The sequence below is a fragment of the Lampetra fluviatilis genome, chromosome 6, assembly GCF_964198595.1.
Source record: "Lampetra fluviatilis chromosome 6, kcLamFluv1.1, whole genome shotgun sequence".
NCBI classification, from domain to species: domain Eukaryota; kingdom Metazoa; phylum Chordata; class Hyperoartia; order Petromyzontiformes; family Petromyzontidae; genus Lampetra; species Lampetra fluviatilis.
The window spans coordinates 7,114,202-7,136,127 of NC_136280.1; the positions used below are offsets into that span (position 1 = coordinate 7,114,202).

General features: G+C 45.6%; 1 protein-coding gene across 1 annotated transcript; it reads left to right on the forward strand.

Moving 5' to 3' along the window:
* The first annotated feature begins 3,798 nt into the window (after positions 1–3,798).
* On the forward strand, positions 3,799–20,301 carry LOC144933100 (dual specificity protein phosphatase 14-like). The gene is made up of 3 exons (XM_078857628.1): positions 3,799–4,223; positions 12,802–12,976; positions 16,907–20,301. Exons 2-3 carry the CDS (start codon positions 12,852–12,854, stop codon positions 17,391–17,393), a joined length of 612 nt encoding a protein of 203 aa, XP_078713754.1. The 5' UTR covers positions 3,799–4,223; positions 12,802–12,851; the 3' UTR covers positions 17,394–20,301.
* The last annotated feature ends 1,625 nt before the right edge of the window (positions 20,302–21,926 follow it).

Below are 21,926 nucleotides of genomic sequence, written 5' to 3' on the forward strand. Positions count from 1 at the left end.
ACCCTAAACAACACAAGCAACTGTTATATAGTGGAAAAAAATAACTCGCACTCGTCAACAACACTGCCTTAAAAATAATATATATGTTCGGCAACGTTTCAGGCAATGGCCCTTCTTCATAGCACATGTGGCAATTTCCATAAAGCAATGTCCCCACCATTTCGCCTTCGATATTCCAGTGACAAATTTGGACATGATCGTTGGACAACAAAACCAGTGGTAGATGTCAAAAATGAAACAGCATAAAGTATAACGAATACAATTGTTTCGGTTTCGATAAAAGCCAGTGTTTTAAAACACTGAATTAATTTTACACTTCAGTAAATATCGATGCGTAAAACAATTGCATGACAAGCAACGCCTCACTTCAATTTCACGCCCTCTGACATAATTCTGCGGCCACCACCGGTTTTGTACTTTTTTGCACTGTGGTTATTAAAGCACACTTGCACCAGGGACATGACTGTTATTTGGCTTTATGACTATCCGTTTTGCGTTCATCCGTCACGCGAAATATTTTGTTAGCTGCCCGAGCCGAATCTTAGCTTAAGTGAATTTTGATGTACACATTTCAAACATTGGCCAGTGCTTAAGCCAATTTATTTTTTACTTAAAACGTTCGTGACTGCAGGAATTTATATTCTTTGGTTCTTTAGGTAAAGTCAAGTAGATAAAAAATAATAATAAAAACCACGACGTTTCGATCGCAACACAAGCGGTCGTCATCAGGAAAAGGGGGTTATAGCCTCCAAAGGCAAACTGTTTATAAAGGTTTAAAATGGGCATAGCTCAAGTGTCAGCAGCATGGGGGGCAGCTCATGTTAATGTGAGTGATGGTCAACGACGGCACTGGTGGTGGGTTTCCACAAATTAAAAAGGGCTGCCAGGTAAAAATTTGCATGTTAATGTAGGATTGGAGAGCAGCCTCCACGGCGAGCGTGCTGAGGTGGCTATGTTAATGTGAGAGATGAGCATGTTAATGTGAGAGATGAGCATGTTAATGTGAGAGATGAGCATGTTAATGTGAGAGATGAGCATGTTAATGTGAGAGATGAGCATGTTAATGTGAGAGATGAGCATGTTAATGTGAGAGTTGAGCATGTTAATGTGAGAGATGAGCATGTTAATGTGAGAGATGAGCATGTTAATGTGAGAGATTAGCATGTTAATGTGAGAGATTAGCATGTTAATGTGAGAGATTAGCATGTTAATGTGAGAGATGAGAATGTTAATGTGAGATCGCAGAGCCGCCGCCACGTCGAGGTCTGCGTGCGGAGGTGGCTGTGTTGGTGTGAGAAATTGAACAGGTTAACAGGTTAAAATGTTTACCTGGCAGTCCTTTAATTGGTGGAAACCCACCACCAACGCCGTCGTTGACCATTACTCACATTAACATCAGCTGCCCCAACCATGCTGCTGACACACTTGGGCTACGCCCATTTTAAACCTTTATAAACAGTTTGCCTTTAGAGGCTATAACCCCCTTTTCCTGATGACGACCCGCTTGTGTTGCAATCGCAACGTCGTGGTTTTTATGATTTTTTTCTATCTACGTGACTTTACCGAACGAACCAAAGAATATACTTTTTTTTATTTAAAATCCAACCACTTCACAATAAAGTGTGGCACACTTGAAGTAAATGTGTGAGTGCTATGTTTATAATCACGTTTCACTTTGGAAAATAAACATTTTTGCAATGCGATTTCAGTTTCCGTCTGGGCCTCTGCTGTCAATTTGAATTGTGTGACTGTCCAGTGTGAACCTGCACACGTTTGGGCCACTACGGTCCATCACACACACACACACGAGAGATTCTTCAATCCGTGGGGGTAGGGGAAAACCGTGGTGTCCCAAACAAGAACTTTATTGAAGACTTTGAGAGAACCGCAGATCACCGTCACCAGTGTGAGATTCTTGTTTGGAGACCAAACGAAGGAACAGCCCCGGGTTCCCTCTGCTGCCCCCACGACAGTGGGGACCGCTCTCAACAACCACGTCCCAACAACAACAACAACACCACCACGCGCAAGGCGGTGTGGATATTCCCTCCAGAGATGGAATGATCGGGGGGACTCGTCAAACTACGAATGCTGTGAGGTACAAACCATAAGGCGTATATCACCGATGACTGCCCTAATACAAACGCATGTATTCTGACCAGAGCCGGCCCAGCCACTAAGCGACCCTTGCAATTGCAAAGGGCCTCATGGCCAGCAGAGGGCCCCCTAGAGTCACTGCTAGCTAGTGGGTGAAAAAAATCATACACCAAAGAAGCCTCCAACCAAATTTTGCTAAGGGCCCCCAAAGGTCTAGGGCCGGTTCTGATTCTGACGTAACAAGCGGACTCCACTGAGCTATGTATGCATGTATGTTGAACTTCTTTCGCACCGTACGTAGCCTACCGTGGTAACCGGGAGGTGTGGGGGAATGGCAACAAACTAAACACAAGAAATTCGTTTTCAATTCATAGGTTCCAGTGGCTTCCTAATAAATACAATATTCTGATAAAACGAGCAGTCTATTCCACTCAGCTATCACAAGACTCAACGCGTACTCTGGTGGAACAAGCCGACTCCGCTCAGCTACCTCGGATGCAATGGAATGGCTCACAACATCCAACATACAATTGTAGCCTGGTGTTTTTTTCCAAATCCCATACGAAAGAAAGTGAATCCATTATTAAAACGGGCAGACTATCTGTAAATATAAACAAACGTTTACATTAAACATTGACTAAAATATACACCAAGTTCAAACAAGCACTGCACTTAATTCTAGATTTGAAGCTTTCGTGACTGCAATGATTCATATTCTTAGGTTTTTTCAGTAAAGTCACGTAGGTAAAAACATTAAAAAGTAAAATTAAATAAAAATAAAAATCACGACGTATCAAGAACAGCTGTCGTGGCTGTGACGGTACCACCTGAAGACGGAAGCTTGTGTGGCCTCCGAAACGTCGTGATTTTTATTTTTATTTTATTTTACTTTTTAATGTTTTTACCTACGTGACTTTACCGAAAAAACCTAAGAATAAGCACCGCACTAACAATCGTATTGCATAACTACAAGTCAGCATAGAGGAGACACTTTCAAAATTACTGCACAGCACACATAATTGGCTGTTAAATGTTAAACATAAATTACCAAACCGTGTGTCGATCGAACAACTAGCATACCCGTGGATTTACACATCTGGACGGGACAGGCTGGAGTGGCGGTGGATTTAAGAAACTTGCTCATCACTTCAACTGCATGGGAAGTCATAAATAATTGCACCACGTCATTAGCCCTTGTTTCTGTGTAGACAGGCAAACGAGCAATTTTTGTAAAAGTATATTTTTTTAGTGGTCCAGGGACTTAAGACCCTCGGCTTAAACCGTGACGAGGCAAGCCCGCCGAGAGCTACCAGTGGGTTTCGCTTACATTTCCATTCCGAGACACTCGTAGCTAACTGGACCAAACAAACCGTGTTAAGTATTCTACACACCGAGCCGTGTGCTATTATATCTGAACTCGCCCCACCTATCATTGCCGACGTTTAGCCAAATGGAATCGGGGGGGGGGTGTCGGTGTCTATCCCCTGATACTGGCACACGCTCGACCGGTTGGCAACCAGGTGGGTGGGCAAATTGCAACTTGGTAGTGAATTTCCATTTGGCCAGCGTGTAGCTTGCGTGTGTACGTGTGTTGCTAAGAAGACGGCGTGAATGAGCCGACGTGTGTTGCCAAGGGGGGGGAGTGCAAGTGGCGGGCTCGGGGGGGGAGGGAGATCGAGAGAGAGAGAGGGAGAGGGGACGATCGCTGAGAACGCAAAACAGACGCACGGACGCACGCACGCACAACCGCGTCAAGGCACACGGGGTGGGGCGCGCGCCACGATTAGAGGGCATAGCCGCCGTCGGGCAAACATCACCACAAACCACCACCACCACTAAATACCATCATCTCCATCCTCCATATCCCATCGCCCATCACTCTCCATCCGGCGGAACGGCGCATTCGCCCGGCGTGCGTGAGACGCGTGCGTCCGTGCGCCCGTCACCAGGGACACGGCAGTCAACAGAGCCGCGCGCTGGGATTGTCATCCGTGTCGCTTGGTTCGCCTCTCCTCCTCCCCCCATTCATCCACCCACCCACCGCACTCGTCAACCCAGCCTCGGCTGCAGGCGAACTGTGGTGGCTGCGTAACCGTCAAGTGGCCCGGGCAAGCGCAGTGATTCAGGTAAGAAGATTTTGCGGCGTTGTGTACAAGGTTATTGTTCTTCTTGGTTCCTTTCGGTAAAGTCACGTAGAAGGGTCTTTCCGACAGACCTGAGGACGGCTGCTTGCGTTGTGGCCGTAAACGTCGTGAGAATTATTTTATTATGTTTTATTTTATTTATTTTATTATTTCCCTTCTACGTGACTTTACCGAAAGAACCAAGAAGATGAATCCCTGCAGTCACGAAAGCTTTAAATCGAAATTTAATGTTATTGTTGTTATTATTATTATTGTTGAATGGAACGGTGAGATTGGCCGTGCCTGTCTGTGCCCATCACGAGCGGGAGGTGATATCTGAACCGGTCCTGGCCTCCACCCCGTGTGTGTTGAACTTCTTTCGCACCGTACGGAGCCAACCGTGATAATCTCCTTCAGCAACTCACGCCGATCAGCGTGGTGAATATATTCTTAGGTTTTTTCGGTAAAGTCACGTAGGTAAAACATTAAAATTAATAAAAATAAAATAAAAATCACGACGTTTGGGAGGCAACACAAGCTTCCGTCTTCAGGTGGAACCGTCACAGCCACGACAGCTGTATCATATATCTGTATCATGTATCATATACAGCTGTCGTGGCTGTGACGGTTCCACCTGAAGACGGAAGCTTGTGTTGCCTCCGAAACGTCGTGATTTTTATTTTATTTTACTTTTATTAATTTTAATGTTTTACCTACGTGACTTTACCGAAAAAAACCTAAGAATATGAATCCTTGCAGTCACGAAAGCTTCAAATCTAGAATCAGCGTGGTGAAGAATGGTCAAAAACCATCATGACTGGCACTTTGGCGAGGCCCTTCATCCAACAGTGGATTGACAGGTTTTTTTTTTATACCGTATATATACACTTTTAAAAAATTACCAATACGCCTTTTTGAGTATAAGAAACTGCAATAAAATGTACATTTCTTAACAAGTCATGGGGTACGCTCACACAAAATGTAGGCCTATGAATACATGCAGGCGTGGTATTAGCATTAGTCCAGCTTCGGACAGGGAATGCAAATCTAGATAGGCGTGTGAACGTGCCTTGTAATACAATACATACATTCTGGCGTGGAGACAAAGCGCGCATGTTATTACGCATTTTACGCTGGACTCCACAGTTTCGGGTTTGGCGCAATCAGCTCCATTTCTGTTCGTGTGCCGTTTCTTCTTTTGCTCACACGCACGCCGTGATGTGGCCCGGCGGTCGATAATACAGTGTGTGTGTGTGTCCAGACAACTCGCTGCTCCAGCACCTACACATGGGGAGCTACATCTCGGTAGTGGTGTCCCATCTGACAATATTCCCCCGGGTTCTTAGAAATATGGGATTTACACCGCTTAGCTCAGGGACGTAAACGAGGAGATGGACCACCACCCCAGTTATTTGCCCGTCCCCGACACCCACCGTGAATTTTCCTGGCACGACAACTGAACAATCCTTGGACGGTGCAATCGGAAACCGGAGCGACCAAGAGTATTTCACGGGGCCCCTTTGTCAATAACCCTCCTGAATGTTGGCCACCGAAAAACTTGTGGTCTTGGTGGGGGGAGGGGGTGTTTGGCCATACTTCACCATACTGGTCTGTGTGGGTTGGTGATGGGGGTTGGTGACGGGGGGTGGACCCTGAGCCAGATTTCACTGACAACTGATGTTAGCCGCGACTAGGAAACACAAGAAAGAAATGCAGGTAGTCGAGTACGTAGCGCAGCACACTGACCACCACTCCACCACCGCATCGATGGACACTCGCTCCCAAGTGTCATCGCTGTCTCTGAAATCGCTTTTGTGTTCATCCCAGACGCTCACCGTGTCCCTAAAAACCTTCTAGCTTTACACATAAATTATTCACAAAGGTGAACGGATCGTACGCGGTTATCAGGTTTCCAGCTTATTTGTGTTTTGGTTTTATTTCAAACTAGTTCATGAAGCCTGTCTTTTTGCCAGGCAAACGTTTGCAATGCATATAGTAATGAACCTATGATGTTTTTAAAATGTTATCGACGATCGGACACTAATGTGTATTTTTCCCATAAAAAATAATTGTTGACGACTTGATTCAACTTGTTATATTTAAAGACGTATCCACCGGAAACCGCTCAGATTCCATTCTTTTTTTATGAGAAAGAACAAACATCAATTAGCTTAATAGTCTATGGGGGGAAGCTCCTATATTTTACCGCTTTCGAATTATTCAGATTTGAACATGGTAAAATGTGTATTTTTTTTGTTAAAATCCGCTTAAATCCTAAATATAAAAAAAGATGGAACAATGTTTCTCGCTTTAATTGTATTTGCTGTTTAATGCTCTATCAAACTACAAAACCCGCAATATTATATTTTGAACGGTTTCTGAATGACATGCACAAACATGTTTATGGGGAACTTAAAATCGAGATTTGGGGGCCTTCAAATGAAAAATCTCTGATTTTCAGATTATTCCTGTTCTTTGTGTCCTAAAAGCTGCCTATGTACCAAATTTCAGCTTTCTACATTGTCGGGAAGTACCGTAGAGGTTTTTGAGACATACAGATGAAGTTATTTATTTATATACATAGATGACACCAACTTATTCATTCAAAGGTCTTTCATTTAGGGACATCTGAAAAATATATAACATATATACAGGGCATGTGCATTTTATATTTTTGTAAACATTAGAGACATTTTTAGATACGAGATTTCGTTCATTGCGCGTGCCATGCTCGCAATATGATAAGCGCTCCTGCCTATTTGATACCAATGTTTATTTCGTCATTTATCTTCCAGGATTGCTGGTACTGTATTCCCTTTTGCAATAAAAGAATGTTTTTCCTTCTTAAAATGATCACAGAGTCTCAAGGCTCTTTTCAGGAGTCCTGCATTGGGTTGTTTGGCAAATGCCACTCAACGAGCGTTTTGTATGTCGGAGGAAAATAACATCCGCCATGAAAACTCACGCATACGAGGGAGTAACGACTCAAAGGCCCACGCATACGGATTCACAAAACCATTTGCTATGCTGCCATCTCCCTTCCACCTCTCAGTGCGGTTGCTACAGGTCTTGATTTTCAATAAATCGTCTTTTTAGGCGGATGTCCTGGGTCATATGCAAAAGTGTGCCTGCGACATTACAAGGCCCGATTTCTGTCAGTTGTGAAATAATATAATGCGCCACTCATGACAACGCATCAACATTTAGTTCTCCCCTCTTCTGGTAACGTGAGCTTTCAATCTCCCCATTAATTTCCCTGGGTCTCTTATTTTTTTGCACCTCAGGAGTTGGCAACCCACCCTTTCAACTCGACGGTTATGGGAGTCTCAACATTATACTTGACCTTTTTATTTCTAAAAATATTTTACTTGCAAGGGTTTCCAGATTTTCAACGGTGATCCACCAATCCTTGCCTCCAAAGCGCTAATCACTCTCAGAGAGAGGGAGAAATGAGTCGTGGAAAAAAATAAATCACAGACGAGCGGCAAAGGTAGCCAAGACCCGGCACCAACTATTGTCCGAACTGTGTGGTCCTATATTGGGGATGTTTGGCCACATCCAAAAATAAGTGTGCCACCACGCTTAGTTTCAACCAAACCTTCCCCTGTGGTCCGGCACGGCTCTAGCGCCTTGCAGAGTGAAATTGACGAATAACATAATTTGCCTCCGATTGCAGCCTCGCGGTGAAGAGTGGCAGTTCCGCCCACACAAAACGTGACATGTTGCAAAGGTGCTGACGCCATAGGCACCAGCGCTCTCGCGCGCAGCCCCAATTATAAATCAGCGTGGCTGAGGAGCGCTAGAGCGGAACGTTAATAACTGCAGCCCGCCGCTCTGTGGCCTCCGAGGCTATGCCACGCGACCGCGTGATGGAGGTGTCTGGGTCTCTCTGGCCGAAATAACCATATGGACCTTGTACAATGGGTGGTTGAACAATCCGTACGCCCGGTGTAGAAAGCAATGACTGACCTTGATGGGAGAAAAAAAAACCAGCCCACGTATCTCGACATAATTCCCTTGAAGTGCAGTGCACTCGGTCCGTTGATGTTCAAAGGCTTTCATTGCCACAAGAAATAATGAGTTGTCAGGAGTTATTTTATTATTTTCCGATCCAGATTTCTATGCAAGCTTTTTTCCCCTCCACATTTCAGTTCCCATAAAAACTAAATTACGTTTTTAAACACCTAATAAAATAAAGTAAAAATACATTTATTATTTTCATTTTTTAAAATTTCCTATTTCCGTGACTTTACCGAAAGAACCAAGAATATGAATTCCTGCAGTCACGAAAGTTAAGTCAAAACCTCTAAATTAATGACAATTGTATAATATATCGATGTTAAATTTGGTAATTAAATCAATAATTCCCATGCATAAGTGGAGGGGGGGGGGTAGAAACAGAGCATTTTGTTCGGAATTGTCGATGTACTTGCTTCTGATGTGAGAAAAATATAAATAATGAATAAAAACATTTACTTACATTTTTAACTGATTTTTTGTTTTGTAGAACCACACCTTCGAGGTTGGGTCATGGAATTGTCAAACTCAATGGCCCATCGTAGCCATGGGATACAATGTGTAGAATGAGCCAGCTTGTGTGTGTATTCGTTAAGTATGCCCGTTGTTGATTCAGTGCTGCAGGATCAACCGAAAACAAACCGACTGTGGACGTGCAGTAGCTTTCCAAGTTCTCTCGCACAAAGCAAGGGGCCACACAAACGTAGACGGACGGAAGTGCAGAACACACATCCTCTGTGTTAGCTGACATTGACGTCCTGATAAACAATGCCTGCCGATGCCAAACGAGTCACGTTCAAGGACGTGTCGGCCTATGCTAGTGCTATATGAAGGTATACCGCCCTGAAATATCTTGCTGACGCCACTGCCGATGGTAGGCCCCTCCACTACGAGGAGCTCGAGAGGGACCCCCTGTGTGGGATATTTTGGCTAACTCTTCCACCCACTTTTTGACGCAATCGACTGTCAAAATCATATCCTGGCACCACCGTCGAAATGGCGGGTGCGTCTACTGAGATCGGATAACAGCCGAAACGTATTTAAAACACGACGTGCAGCTAAAAACGGGCAGCGACTTTCATTGTTGCTCCCACCGACGGCATTCACTATGGTCATCGATATTGTTCTGCTGCGGTGCGATTTAACGCGGAGCTCTGCATCATGACACATGCCGGGTGTGCATGCAGCTGCCTCGCGATTATTTATAGGTGTGTGCTAGAGTGCGGTTTGCTGACGCTCACTTTCTGGGACCGTGAGCACTGCATGGGGGCGCCGCGGCGCCGCGGTGGCGAGATGTTAACTACCTCGCCTGGTACACAAGAGGTTGTGGGTTCGATCCCGACCCCTGACCCCTGACGTCTGTATATTTGAAATTTGCATGTTCTCCCCGTGGTCGCGTGGATTTTTCTCCGGGTCCCCCGGGTTTTCCCTCCACATTTAAAAACATGCGTTTGGAGTATTTGGTTGAAAAAATGTCCACCTGATAAGCCACTTAGTCGAGCTATCATTTGTGGCCTAATCGCTTCTGAAAATAGCTATATAGCTATATAGCTCAGTGGGCCTTATTAATAAAATAAAAAATAGTTTAATGTAGCATGTACGGATGAGGCTGCCTCTTACGAGCCTGCATCATTCCCAATTTTCATGGCTGGCCTTTGGGCGTTTACTAAATGTGAATTATAAAAATAAGGAACAGTCACTTAGTCAATCCACAATCATGTGGGCTGTTTGACCATACTTCACCACACTGGTCAGTGTGGGTTGGTGGAGGCAGGCAGCATAGAAGTGGGAGCAAGGGAGGCTTGGCTACACCTGCAATAATAATTATTTAATAAACATATCGTGTTGTATATTACAACGTAAAATACAATAACGTTATAATACATCAACATAATTTAGGTTTTGTAGGTCAGGCGTAGCCCAGGTACCAGTTCAGAGACCACTCGCCCACTAAAGTTGGCCTGGAATCGAACTTAGAGTTCACATAGCAAAGTGCGTGAACCTTTCGGCGCCATGAACGTGCTTAAAACCCTCCAGACGCGCGCTCCCACCGACTGGTGACACTCCACCCAGACCCAGCCACGTGACAGAAGAGAAGCAAATATTTACGATGATGACCTCATCTCAACAGCGAGCCTGCACCCAGTGACGTCATTCACCGGCACACCCAGATAAATACGTATACCCCAACAGTAATAATTCATAGGTGTGTGTCTATGTAATACGAACAATCTGGATTTGAAGCTTTCGTGACTGCAAGGATTCATATTCTTAGGTTTTTTTTTCGGTAAAGTCACGTATGTGACGTCACGTATGTGACTTTACCGAAAAAAAAACCTTAGAATATGAATCCTTGCAGTCACGAAAGCTTCACGTATGTGACTTTACCGCAAAAAAAACCTTAGAATATGAATCCTTGCAGTCACGAAAGCTTCACGTATGTGACTTTACCGGAAAAAAAACCTAAGCATATGAATCCTTGCAGTCACGAAAGCTTCACGTATGTGACTTTACCGAAAAAAAAAACCTAAGAATATGAATCCTTGCAGTCACGAAAGCTTCACGTATGTGACTTTACCGCAAAAAAAAAAAAACCTTAGAATATGAATCCTTGCAGTCACGAAAGCTTGACGTATGTGACTTTACCGCAAAAAAAAAAAACCTTAGAATATGAATCCTTGCAGTAACGAAAGCTTCACGTATGTGACTTTACCGAAAAAAAAAACCTAAGAATATGAATCCTTGCAGTCACGAAAGCTTCACGTATGTGACTTTACCGCAAAAAAAACCTTAGAATATGAATCCTTGCAGTCACGAAAGCTTCACGTATGTGACTTTACCGAAAAAGAAACCTAAGAATATGAATCCTTGCAGTCACGAAAGCTTCACGTATGTGACTTTACCGAAAAAGAAACCTAACAATATGAATCCTTGCAGTCACGAAAGCTTCACGTATGTGACTACCGAAAAAAAACCTTAGAATATGAATCCTTGCAGTCACGAAAGCTTCACGTATGTGACTTTACCGAAAAAAAACCTAACAATATGAATCCTTGCAGTCACGAAAGCTTCACGTATGTGACTTTACCGAAAAAAAAAAACCTTTGAATATGAATCCTTGCAGTCACGAAAGCTTCACGTATGTGACTTTACCGCAAAAAAAAACCTTAGAATATGAATCCTTGCAGTCACGAAAGCTTCACGTATGTGACTTTACCGAAAAAAAAAACCTAAGCATATGAATCCATGCAGTCACGAAAGCTTCACGTATGTGACTTTACCGAAAAAAAAAAACCTTAGAATATGAATCCTTGCAGTCACGAAAGCTTCACGTATGTGACTTTACCGCAAAAAAACCTTAGAATATGAATCCTTGCAGTCACGAAAGCTTCACGTATGCGACTTTACCGAAAAAAAAAAAAACCTAAAAATATGAATCCTTGCAGTCACGAAAGCTTCACGTATGTGACTTTACCGCAAAAAAACCTTAGAATATGAATCCTTGCAGTCACGAAAGCTTCACGTATGTGACTTTACCGAAAAAAAAAACCTAAGCATATGAATCCATGCAGTCACGAAAGCTTCACGTATGTGACTTTACCGAAAAAAAAAAACCTTAGAATATGAATCCTTGCAGTCACGAAAGCTTCACGTATGTGACTTTACCGCAAAAAAACCTTAGAATATGAATCCTTGCAGTCACGAAAGCTTCACGTATGCGACTTTACCGAAAAAAAAAAAAACCTAAAAATATGAATCCTTGCAGTCACGAAAGCTTCACGTATGTGACTTTACCGAAAAAAAACCTTAGAATATGAATCCTTGCAGTCACGAAAGCTTCACGTATGCGACTTTACCGGAAAAAAAAAACCTAACAATATGAATCCTTGCAGTCACGAAAGCTTCACGTATGTGACTTTACCGCAAAAAAAACCTAACAATATGAATCCTTGCAGTCACGAAAGCTTCACGTATGCGACTTTACCGCAAAAAAAACCTAAGAATATGATACGAACATCTCAAAAAGTGGTGCATGACGGACAATGGTCATCTAAAAAATGCGAGGGGAGGGGCGGGGCGGGGGACAATTGTCCACCCCCACACTCCCTTCCCGAGTGATGCCTCTGATGTCATTTGTTGAGAATATGACCTCGAAACAGCTGCGATGCCTCGTAACTCAAAATGGCAAACGCCATTGGTTTAATTGAAACGGCAGATCCACAGGAGCATTTTAAACCGGGGGCGTCATCCGTAAATCTCCTGCAAAGAGGAGGGGGGAGGGGGGGGTCCCGTGCCGTCCAGCCACTCAGCCGACCTGGATCCTCGAAACCCGGTGCGCCCCGCAGCTCAATTGCAAGCCTCCCAAGGGCACGCGGACCGAATATCATCCGGCAGCCCATCTCATGGTGTGGCCCACCCGCGTTTAAATCACGCGAGGCATTAAACATCCCTGCACCCTTTTTTGTTGTTGACGCGCGCACCTAGGAGCTTGGACAACAGCTGACCGCTTTATGGCGTACGGATGAGAATAGATGTAGATGAATAAATATGTATTCGCCGACAGGTCACACAATGCTCTGCGGGGGAGTGGAGTGAAACAGCCGGCTCCTGCCGATGTTACATTGGCGCCTCGGCGGCTCGGCATCGCATCGGGAAAGAGAAGTGAAGCTTCGGCAACGACACAGCATGGCGAGCCTACCGAGCATTGCACAGATCACACCGAACCTCTACCTGAGCAAGTAAGTTGTTGGTGTGTTGCACAAAGACCCAAGACCCCCCACCCCCCCTAACCCATATAGGCTTAACAGACTGTTGGGGCAAGTGCTGTTTAGCGAGCACGGCACGCGACGGGGTGGGTGGGCCAGCACCACGCCCGGCCGCCTTTGTCTTCCCAGTGGCGATGTTTACACATCGCAACCAGATACTCGTTTGAGACCGAGTTGACCGAGGGGGTGGTTGGAGGCAGGACAGTTGCGCTCCCGCTCCCCACACACGCCGCTCGGGCAACCCTGTAAGATGACCTTGTTTAAGGGGTGCGGGGGGAGGGGTACAAACACTCAAGGGGGTTTGACACGATGTTAAACAGACTTCGTGTAACGCTGAACAGAATGGGTGACGCTAAAATCTGCCTTTGACTCTTGTGGATTCTGCCCCAGCTCACCCCCACCAATCTCCCCAGTGTATTTGCTGAAAGGCTGCGTGCCCATCGCTTAAATTGTTCGACATTTTAACATTTTGTACCAACAATTTATTGACTCGACGATCACAATTTAGCATTGGAGCTGAGCTTTTGGCAGTTGGGGGGGGGGTGGGTTGGGGGGGGGAGTGGTAGCTTCAACCCCCCCCCCCCACCGAAGCGAAGGGGCCGACTTCGGGGACGATTTAACGAACGCATGATCACCAGGTTGTACGCTTACTTGATCTAAAGACGGAAACATCACCGACTGCGGTCAGTGTGGAAGAGATCAGTACATCCCGATCTCTAACGCATTTGGGGGATGGGGGGGACGGCACTTGGGTGGATCCGCTGGATTTTTTGCGCATTCCGCGAGGAATGGACCCCGGGCGTTCACAACTCGCTCTCGGAAGAGCCTTCATGTCCTTGCCAAGTCCGCGTTTAAATCAGGACTCCGATCAATCGTGGCTTGGCGTCGTGCACATTTTGCATTTCCCGTCAGCGAGCCGGGGAGCGGTGGGGGCGGTTGGGCCGGGCGTGGTGGCACTGGCCTGCAATTCAGCGTTTTGGGAAAAAGTGACGAAGAACGTCGATGGGGTTTTAGGTTTATTTGGAAAACCCCAAAACGTTTGCTTGTTGTCAGTGTCGACGGAGAGATTGGTCCCCTGTTTACTCAGTGGTTCTTCAACCAGGGGGGGGGGGGGGTTTACACGGACCCCCTGGTAGAAACGTGGCAATAATCCCAGCGGGTGCGTGAGGTGATTTTCTAAACGTGTGAAATGATACGATACGTGAGAGTCATCGGTGAATAATCCTGGATGAATCTGCCAACATGAAATGACTACGATAACATTTTAATCCATATGTTAACCTAGCACAATATAAAATACCTCTAACAGACTAATTGATAGTAAACCATTTTGGTTTCGTAGAGTAACTAGTGAGCGTGAACACATCACATCACGCATGCACAGCGTCCGTTGAATGTTGTTTTATTCGCTTGCAGTTACTAGCAAGTCAGGATCCCTCACAAAATGGACAACTGGTTAAAATGTTGATGATCATCGATTGCACATTTATTTCTCAGAACCATGCTGGGTCAGGCAAGGAGGTTTACTCGGTTGAAACAAAATTTAACGAAGGGGGTACAGTAGCCAACAAAAGGTTGAGAACCACCGCTGTAATTAACCCGCTGGTGGGTTAATTAATTTCCACCCCCCCCCCCCCCACATTACGAGGGCACGTCTCACTTCACCACCGTCGCCTCGATCTTCCCTTTCATCGCCTCGTTCTCTGCCGTCTTCTCCTGCCCTTTCTACCCCCCCCCCCCCTTCCATGCTCGTCCCCATTCCCTTGCTCAGCTCCATGGCTCCTCCTTCCTCCTTCCCCTTCACCTGATGACGGAGACTTGTGTTGCCTCCGAAACGTCGTGATTTTTATTTTTATTTTGTTTTATTTTACTTTCATTAATTTTAATGTTTTACCTACGTGACTTTACCGAAAAAACCTAAGAATATGAATCATTGCAGTCACGAAAGCTTCAAATCTAAAACGTGGCAATGGCGAGATGGCGGCACCGTACAGCAAGCAAGAATTATAATTCATCAGACTCTCATGTCTCGCTTTCATTCTTTCCAGATACTTTAGTTTGATGTCCTCTAACAAGAGAAAAAAATTTACCTTAAAAAAAGGAACTGGCCAAATAGAATGGGCCAAATAAAATAAATGTAAGTGTTCTTCATTAATTTTCAGATGGGATGGGGGGGGGCACTTTTGACGATAAGACGTCAGCAGTGTGAGGACCGCTACACATTTTAAACCATTGGAGTTTGACAGCACGATGGAGTGGTTTGCACATTCGTGCATTGTCGGGAGCCACACGTCAGGGCCCGCACTAAAGGCCACCAGGGCCCTGCCAGTGGCCCGAGGGCCTTGCAATGAAGAACCCTGCGTTAGCGTATTATCATTGTTCAGGCAGCTCAAAGCCAAAAAATATAAAACTAAGCAGCTGAGCATCGCAGTACTGTATTAGGGCCGGCCGCGGTCTCACGCCCGCGCCTGGAGTTTTGCGGAAAAGGAGTTTGCAGAGCGCGGAGATGCACGAGTCACTTCGGAACATTCCCACTGCTGCTGGAAAGCAGCCGCAAGTGAGAGGACGGCGAGGGCCACGGTCTGCGGCCTGCCGGCCTCTCGCGAAGGGAGTGGCCGCTCCCTTAACACGCGACCGGGCATCGACCGCCCGAATCCACACATTCCGCCCCACGTGACAGATCGCCCAGACGCAATTACAGCAGCAGCAGCACTCTTCATAATTGCGTCAATTTCTCTCGATGAAATCTTTATGGTTTTTGTTTTACATTATCCCAGAGATTCCATGGCCGGTGATTTATGAGCTGTCTTATTTGAATTCTTTTTTTTTAGAAGGGGATTTGTTTTGGGGTTAAGAAAATAAAAATTGTTTCATAGGGGTGTTGCCGGATTTTGTTTTTTTAAATGAGAATAAAAAAAAACACAGCATGTTCTGGATAAAGCGTATTCCTACGAGAGGGGCCGTTAAGGCAATTACACTGACAACACCAAACTCATTAAAATAGCTTTCAAGAGTAGGCTACACGTCCAATGTGGCGTCATTACTCATTACGCACTCGGTAATGCTGCCATTTCACTATAAATAACGTTCACGCTCTCAGGCTACAACTGCACGACAACATCGCATCAGTGTTAACTCCCACTCAGAATACGATTAGCGGCGGAGGAGTGGAGTGGCGATTGCCGAGGTAACGAGATCGGTGCGCTTTAAATACATATCGCATGTGCTTGCACTGGTGTAGAGCGTGCTGATTTTTTTTATGTCATTTTATGAAATGCAAATTGAGTTGAAATGTGTATGCAGCACATATGGATTATATATAAGACACACACATTAATTGCCTTGATTAATGCTATGAGTGTGCACTCAGATTTTTTTATATTGCTTAAATGTGCTGTATAATTCACTTACATAATCGCAGTCATGTTATTTGTCTATGGCCAACGTCTGGCACAAGTGTTGCTGTGAATTAATTGTTTCCCTCCATCGCCTCCTCTCTCCCCAATCCCTGTGTTGCACCGACATTTGCTTGCACGCGCGCATGGCCCACGATCACTCACTTCAACACTGGATCCTCCCTGCCATCATCTCCGCCACTCCCTGCCATCATCACCACCACCACCACCACCCACTCCCTGCCATCGCCACCATTTCCTCCCTGCTTCCATCACCGTCATGACCCGGCCACCACCATCTCCTCCCTGACATTAATACCACCGTGCCGTCACCAACCACTGCTTACCACCATCATCCACTTCCTGTCACCACGGCTGGCATGACCACCACCACTGCCTGACACCCATCACGCACCACCACCACCACAACCTATTCCCTGCCACAATGCGCTTCCTCTCTACCACAACCACCACCACCACCACCACCCAAACAAAACTAAACAATCAGTGGGCGCTGCGCGTCCAACGCGAGCCTACTGCGCGCGCGGGGCATCACGTGCGTGGTGAACGCGTCGCTCGAGGTGGCGGACGCACGCCTGCCGGGCGTGCGCTACGTGCGCGTGCCCGTGCCCGACTGCCCGCACGCGCCCATCAGCCGCTACTTCGACCCGGTGGCAGAGCGCATCGCGGGCGAGGCGAGGCGCGGCGGCCGCACGCTCGTGCACTGCGCGGCCGGCGTGAGCCGCTCCGCGTCGCTCTGCATCGCCTACCTGATGCGCGGCGAGGGCCTCGTGCTGCGAGACGCGTTCCGCTGGGTGCGGGCGCGCCGGCCCGCCGTGTGCCCCAACTCGGGCTTCTGGCGGCAGCTCATCCGCTACGAGCGCGAACTGTTCGGCCGCTGCAGCGTGCGGCTCGTGCACCTGCCCGCGGGCTGCGAGGCGGCAGACCTGTGCGGCAGGGGCGTCCAGCAAGTCATTCGCCTGCAGGAGATCTGAAGCGGTCCGTGCGTTCAGCCGGTCGGGTCGCGCGGTTCGTTTGCCGTTGCGTGGCTGGAGGCGCGCAGGCAGAAGAGGCTTGCGAGGGTTGCGAGGTCGCAGCCTCTCCGCCGCTGGTTAGCCTTATATAGCGTAGAGACGTGAGTGCCGTCACTGATCGTGCGCGCACGCACACGCACCGTACGTGGCCCTGTGTTGGCCGAGGTTTAATTTTTGATTTATGGGTCTAGACCCTTCCAGAGGTTGTGTTCAAGATTAGACTGAGACTGTGTGGGGGCCCAATAGAGATGCTACCCTCCAACAATGGAGAATAAGTTTCGGTGAGTCTGATGTCCCCCCCCCACCCACCCCGCTGATCATAATTTTGGATTCAGGGTGAGGTGTAGGTGTACTCATATACCGAGTTCTCACGCCTTCCAACAGGATTTCGGAATTGAAATACATTCTGACAGTTTTTAAAAAACAAAGTCACGTAAAACTGCAAGTCAGAGGCGTTGTTTGATCTGCATGGCTGGCGAGACGATTGCTTTTGGGAGTCTGGAGAGAGGGTGGGGGCTCTCCACTGAAGTCGATGCCCACTTGAGAGTCAACAGTACATACAATTATAAACAGAAAAGGGTCTCTGTCGCCCGTCAATAATAAAAAAATGACGACGTCTTGGTCCTCTGATGTATATTTGGGTTGTACCGCGCGCTGTTTTCAAGGAACTCTCTAAAACGAATTCTCGTTCGTGAAAGAAGCTCGCAGCACGTGGAGCGAAAACGTCGTGCGTAACGCCGGACAGCGCACGTTCCGACCCGAACACGCATCTCGGGGCTAGGCGGCAACAACGGCGAAAAACTTAGCGCCAGTCACCATTTGGTTCATCGGCCTATTGGTCTTCGGGATTAAATATTTTTCGAGATGGAATGTTTTCCACCAGTCAAACTCTGGACCAGGTTTGGACTTTCAGAGCCCCACTCGTAGAACCGTGGTCTGTTACGCAAGAGTTTGCCTGCTGAAAAACATTCGTTGGGAGGTCGTCGTAGAAATGGCGAAACGAAATGCAAGTTTATTTTTCTTGCCCGCGAAAAAGACCCATGTGTGTTTATTATTTTACTACCCCACACTCCACCAAGGTGGCATGTATAACATATTGTGTATCAATTTATAGCTGCATAAAATGTAACGACACACTTTTACGGAATAACTTACAACCTACAAATAAATGCTTCATTGTAAAGCATATACGGATTACTGAGTGTTATTCAAGAATAAAATAATGACACTTTATCAATTATTATAACAGTATTAGAAACAACAATACAGTACAGGTACAATATTTAGATTTGAAGTATCGTTACTTTGATTTTTTTGCTAAATTATTCCAAGATAATATACAGTACATATATTGAAACAATCCTTTGTGATAAGTTGAGTGTTTAAACATTGGTGGAGTGGATCTCAACGTTTGAAATAGCATTTTTAATCAACACCGAGTCACGAACTGATAAGCATGATGCTCAAAGATCTCAGAAACTCTAAGGGGGCATGAATTTTACTCTTTTTTTTAGTCAATGATCCACAACCCCAAATCAGCCAAGGTACATAAAACACCCCTTCAATGTTGCATATTTCCCTGAGACTACCCATAACAGAATGCTGCTGCAATTATTATTATTCGAGTAAAAACAAAACGCAGTGGAGTTGCTCAGACATCGAAGATGGTCAGCGTGCCGAGCTGATGACTTTTTTTGCACAACGTATTGAATTTTATTTTCGCACTTAATTTGGCCGACTTCTTGTCGAGAATGTCGATTATTGATCCCGACGGTCTTGCGACAAACATTACTGTCATATGCACAGTGGGTGAAAGGGATTTCAGAGGGAACTTTGTGATATCCGCTTTCGTGGTCCATTCTCTGCTCCGCACGAGATCCAAGTGGCTTCAATCTCATGACATGGGTGCCGATTGTACAATCAGCATACAGGACACTTAGCAGTAGTGTACTTGGGTGTCACAGCCAAATTAGCCGAATTTATTTATAATACGCATTTTAAGGTTATCCCTGCTTCATTGAACAATCGATATGAGCAATAAATAAAGCACCCCCCGCCCCCCACAAACACGTCTCTTGTACGTATATCACACACGGATGCGAGGCTACGGCGGAAAACGGCAGAATTGCTTTTCGTGAAAGTTTTCAAAACGTCGGCCCCCAAAGCCCTCCAACCAGAGCGGCGGTCAGCAACAGAGAGCGTGCAATGATCGTGGCATAGCGGTTACACACGCGTTTCTTGAGCCGAGAGCAAGCTTAGCATGGGAGGAACTTGGGGGGGGGGGGGGGGGGTAATGGATAATTAATTTGATGAATTTCGATTTAAAGCTTTCGTGACTGCAGGGATTCATCTTCTTGGTTCTTACGGTAAAGTCACGTATTTTATTAAGTTAATTTTTTTATTATTTTATTATTTCCATTCTACGTGACTTTACCGAAAGAACCAAGAAGATAATTTGATGAAGTTTCAAAGCCGAGCAGCGCTGGGCACGGCCGCCCCCCCCCCCATGGACGGTCTTGATGCTTGGAAAAAAGGAAAACAAACTTGTGACTTAAAACTTTCGTGACTGCAGGAATTCATATTCTTTGGTTCTTTCGGTAAAGTCACGTAGATAGAAAAATAATAAAAAATAAAGTGAATAAAAGAAATACTGTAGCCTGGTTCTTAATCGGAATGAGTGTACTGGCAGTCTATAATGTAGACTGTAGCAATGGCTATTAAGCTGGGTGAGTGTACTGACAGTCTATAATGTAGCCTGTAGCCTGAAAAATTACATTATTCTCATATGCAAAGTGCCTGAAAAAAAACATAATTTATTTTTCAGGCTACAGTCTACATTATAAACTGCCAGTACACTCACTCCGACTAAGAACCAGACTACATTATTATTTATATATTTTATTTTTCTATCAACGTGACTCTACCGAAAGAACCAAAAAATAAGACAAGATTGGTTGTCTTGCAAATGTGGTGGTTGGACAAAGTGTGGCTGAGAGAAAACGTCTCGTTAGAAATAAACTCCTTAAAAAAAGTTTTTTCTTTTAAACAACGCTTTTTATTCACAACTTTGTTTAACGTGGATGGTGCCTGGAACTCGTTCACACAGAGCAAGCGCGTCTGAGACACGTGGCGCCTGCTTCTTGGGCGAGGCGATTCGAGAGTTTAGGGACCAGAGTGTTTTTGACCTACACACAAATATATATAAATAATAAGGCGTCCATACAAAATGTTAATTGCTTTAAAGTAGCGAATTAATTGATTAATTGATGCCGATTTTTTTTAATACAGACATGATTTGTCACCGGATCTGAGTAAGTGTGCAAAATGTGGAATTGATTGGACAAAGGGAAGTGGACGAGATTTTGATGACAAGATTTTACCCAGACTAACAGAGGAGTCAAGTTCAGTAAAACCGTTGAAAAAAGGGGCTTTTTTGGGACACGGGTGGAAGTATAAAGATGTTGACGCTGACGGCTACAAAAGACGAGGTCGTATTAATAAAAGCGCCTGATAAGGAGGCGCCTCGACAAAGGCAAGATACAGATTGATACGATATCAGTGATCACTTCCTTAAAAGAGAAATCAGTTATTTTACACAGTACTGTATTGTACAGGATGGTCCAGATGTCTTGCGACTCCCATTTAATGCTGTAAAACTTAATAATTTTTTAAAGTAAGGATAATTTGAAACATAAATTAATTATCAAAGGAAAAAATATTTTAGGGGCAATTAATTGGGGGTGAGAAGACAATTGCACCACTCTGTACATCAAAGACAAAGATGCCCCGTATAGCCTATAGAGGCTGTAGGGGCAAGTGCTATTAGCGAGTATCTATGAAGAACGGCATGGCACACGAGGCTGAGTCGACCTAGGGGGGGCCCGGGACCGGTTCAAATAAATGTCACCGGGTGTTGGCCGTGAGCGGGAATCGAACCCAGGTCGCCAGGTTCGTAGCGTAGCGCAGCGCGCTAACCGCTACACTACCGCTCCCCACACTCTGTACATCACCACCCCAACCACCACCACCATATCTCAAATACAACGTTAAATGATTAAATCTGTATTCTTTTGAAGAAAGGAGGATTTCTCCACAAATATGGCTGTCGCCTGATGAAGCTAGTTGTAATTACTTGCGAAACGTCATACTCAGATTGTAAATGTTGTGGCTTGGCTCTCCAACACACTGGTGTGTTGTACTGGTGACGAATTGTCACGTTCTGTTTACGTGACAAGCCTTACTAGTTGGCTGTGTCGGGTGGTGGCGGGTTTAACGACACATTTATATATTTACGCGATCTAACCCCAAAAAAACCACCTGTATTATGGATGTTGGTCGCGAAAGCCTACGCGTTAAACTGACGTATGCACCACGTTTGTTGAACTTCTTTCGCACCGCACGTGGCCAACAGCACCAATCGTGGAGGTGCGGGATGAGAAGCGCAGTGATTACATTGGAATCGCACCGTATGATACGTAATTAATGAGCGAATTA

Bases quoted from the DNA above. Each gene is read 5' to 3' on its own strand.
- LOC144933100 (XM_078857628.1), top strand. From the start codon at position 12,852: ATGTTACATTGGCGCCTCGGCGGCTCGGCATCGCATCGGGAAAGAGAA. The intron at 12,977-16,906 runs GTAAGTTGTTGG...CTAAACAATCAG, and splicing joins CCGAACCTCTACCTGAGCAA to TGGGCGCTGCGCGTCCAACG.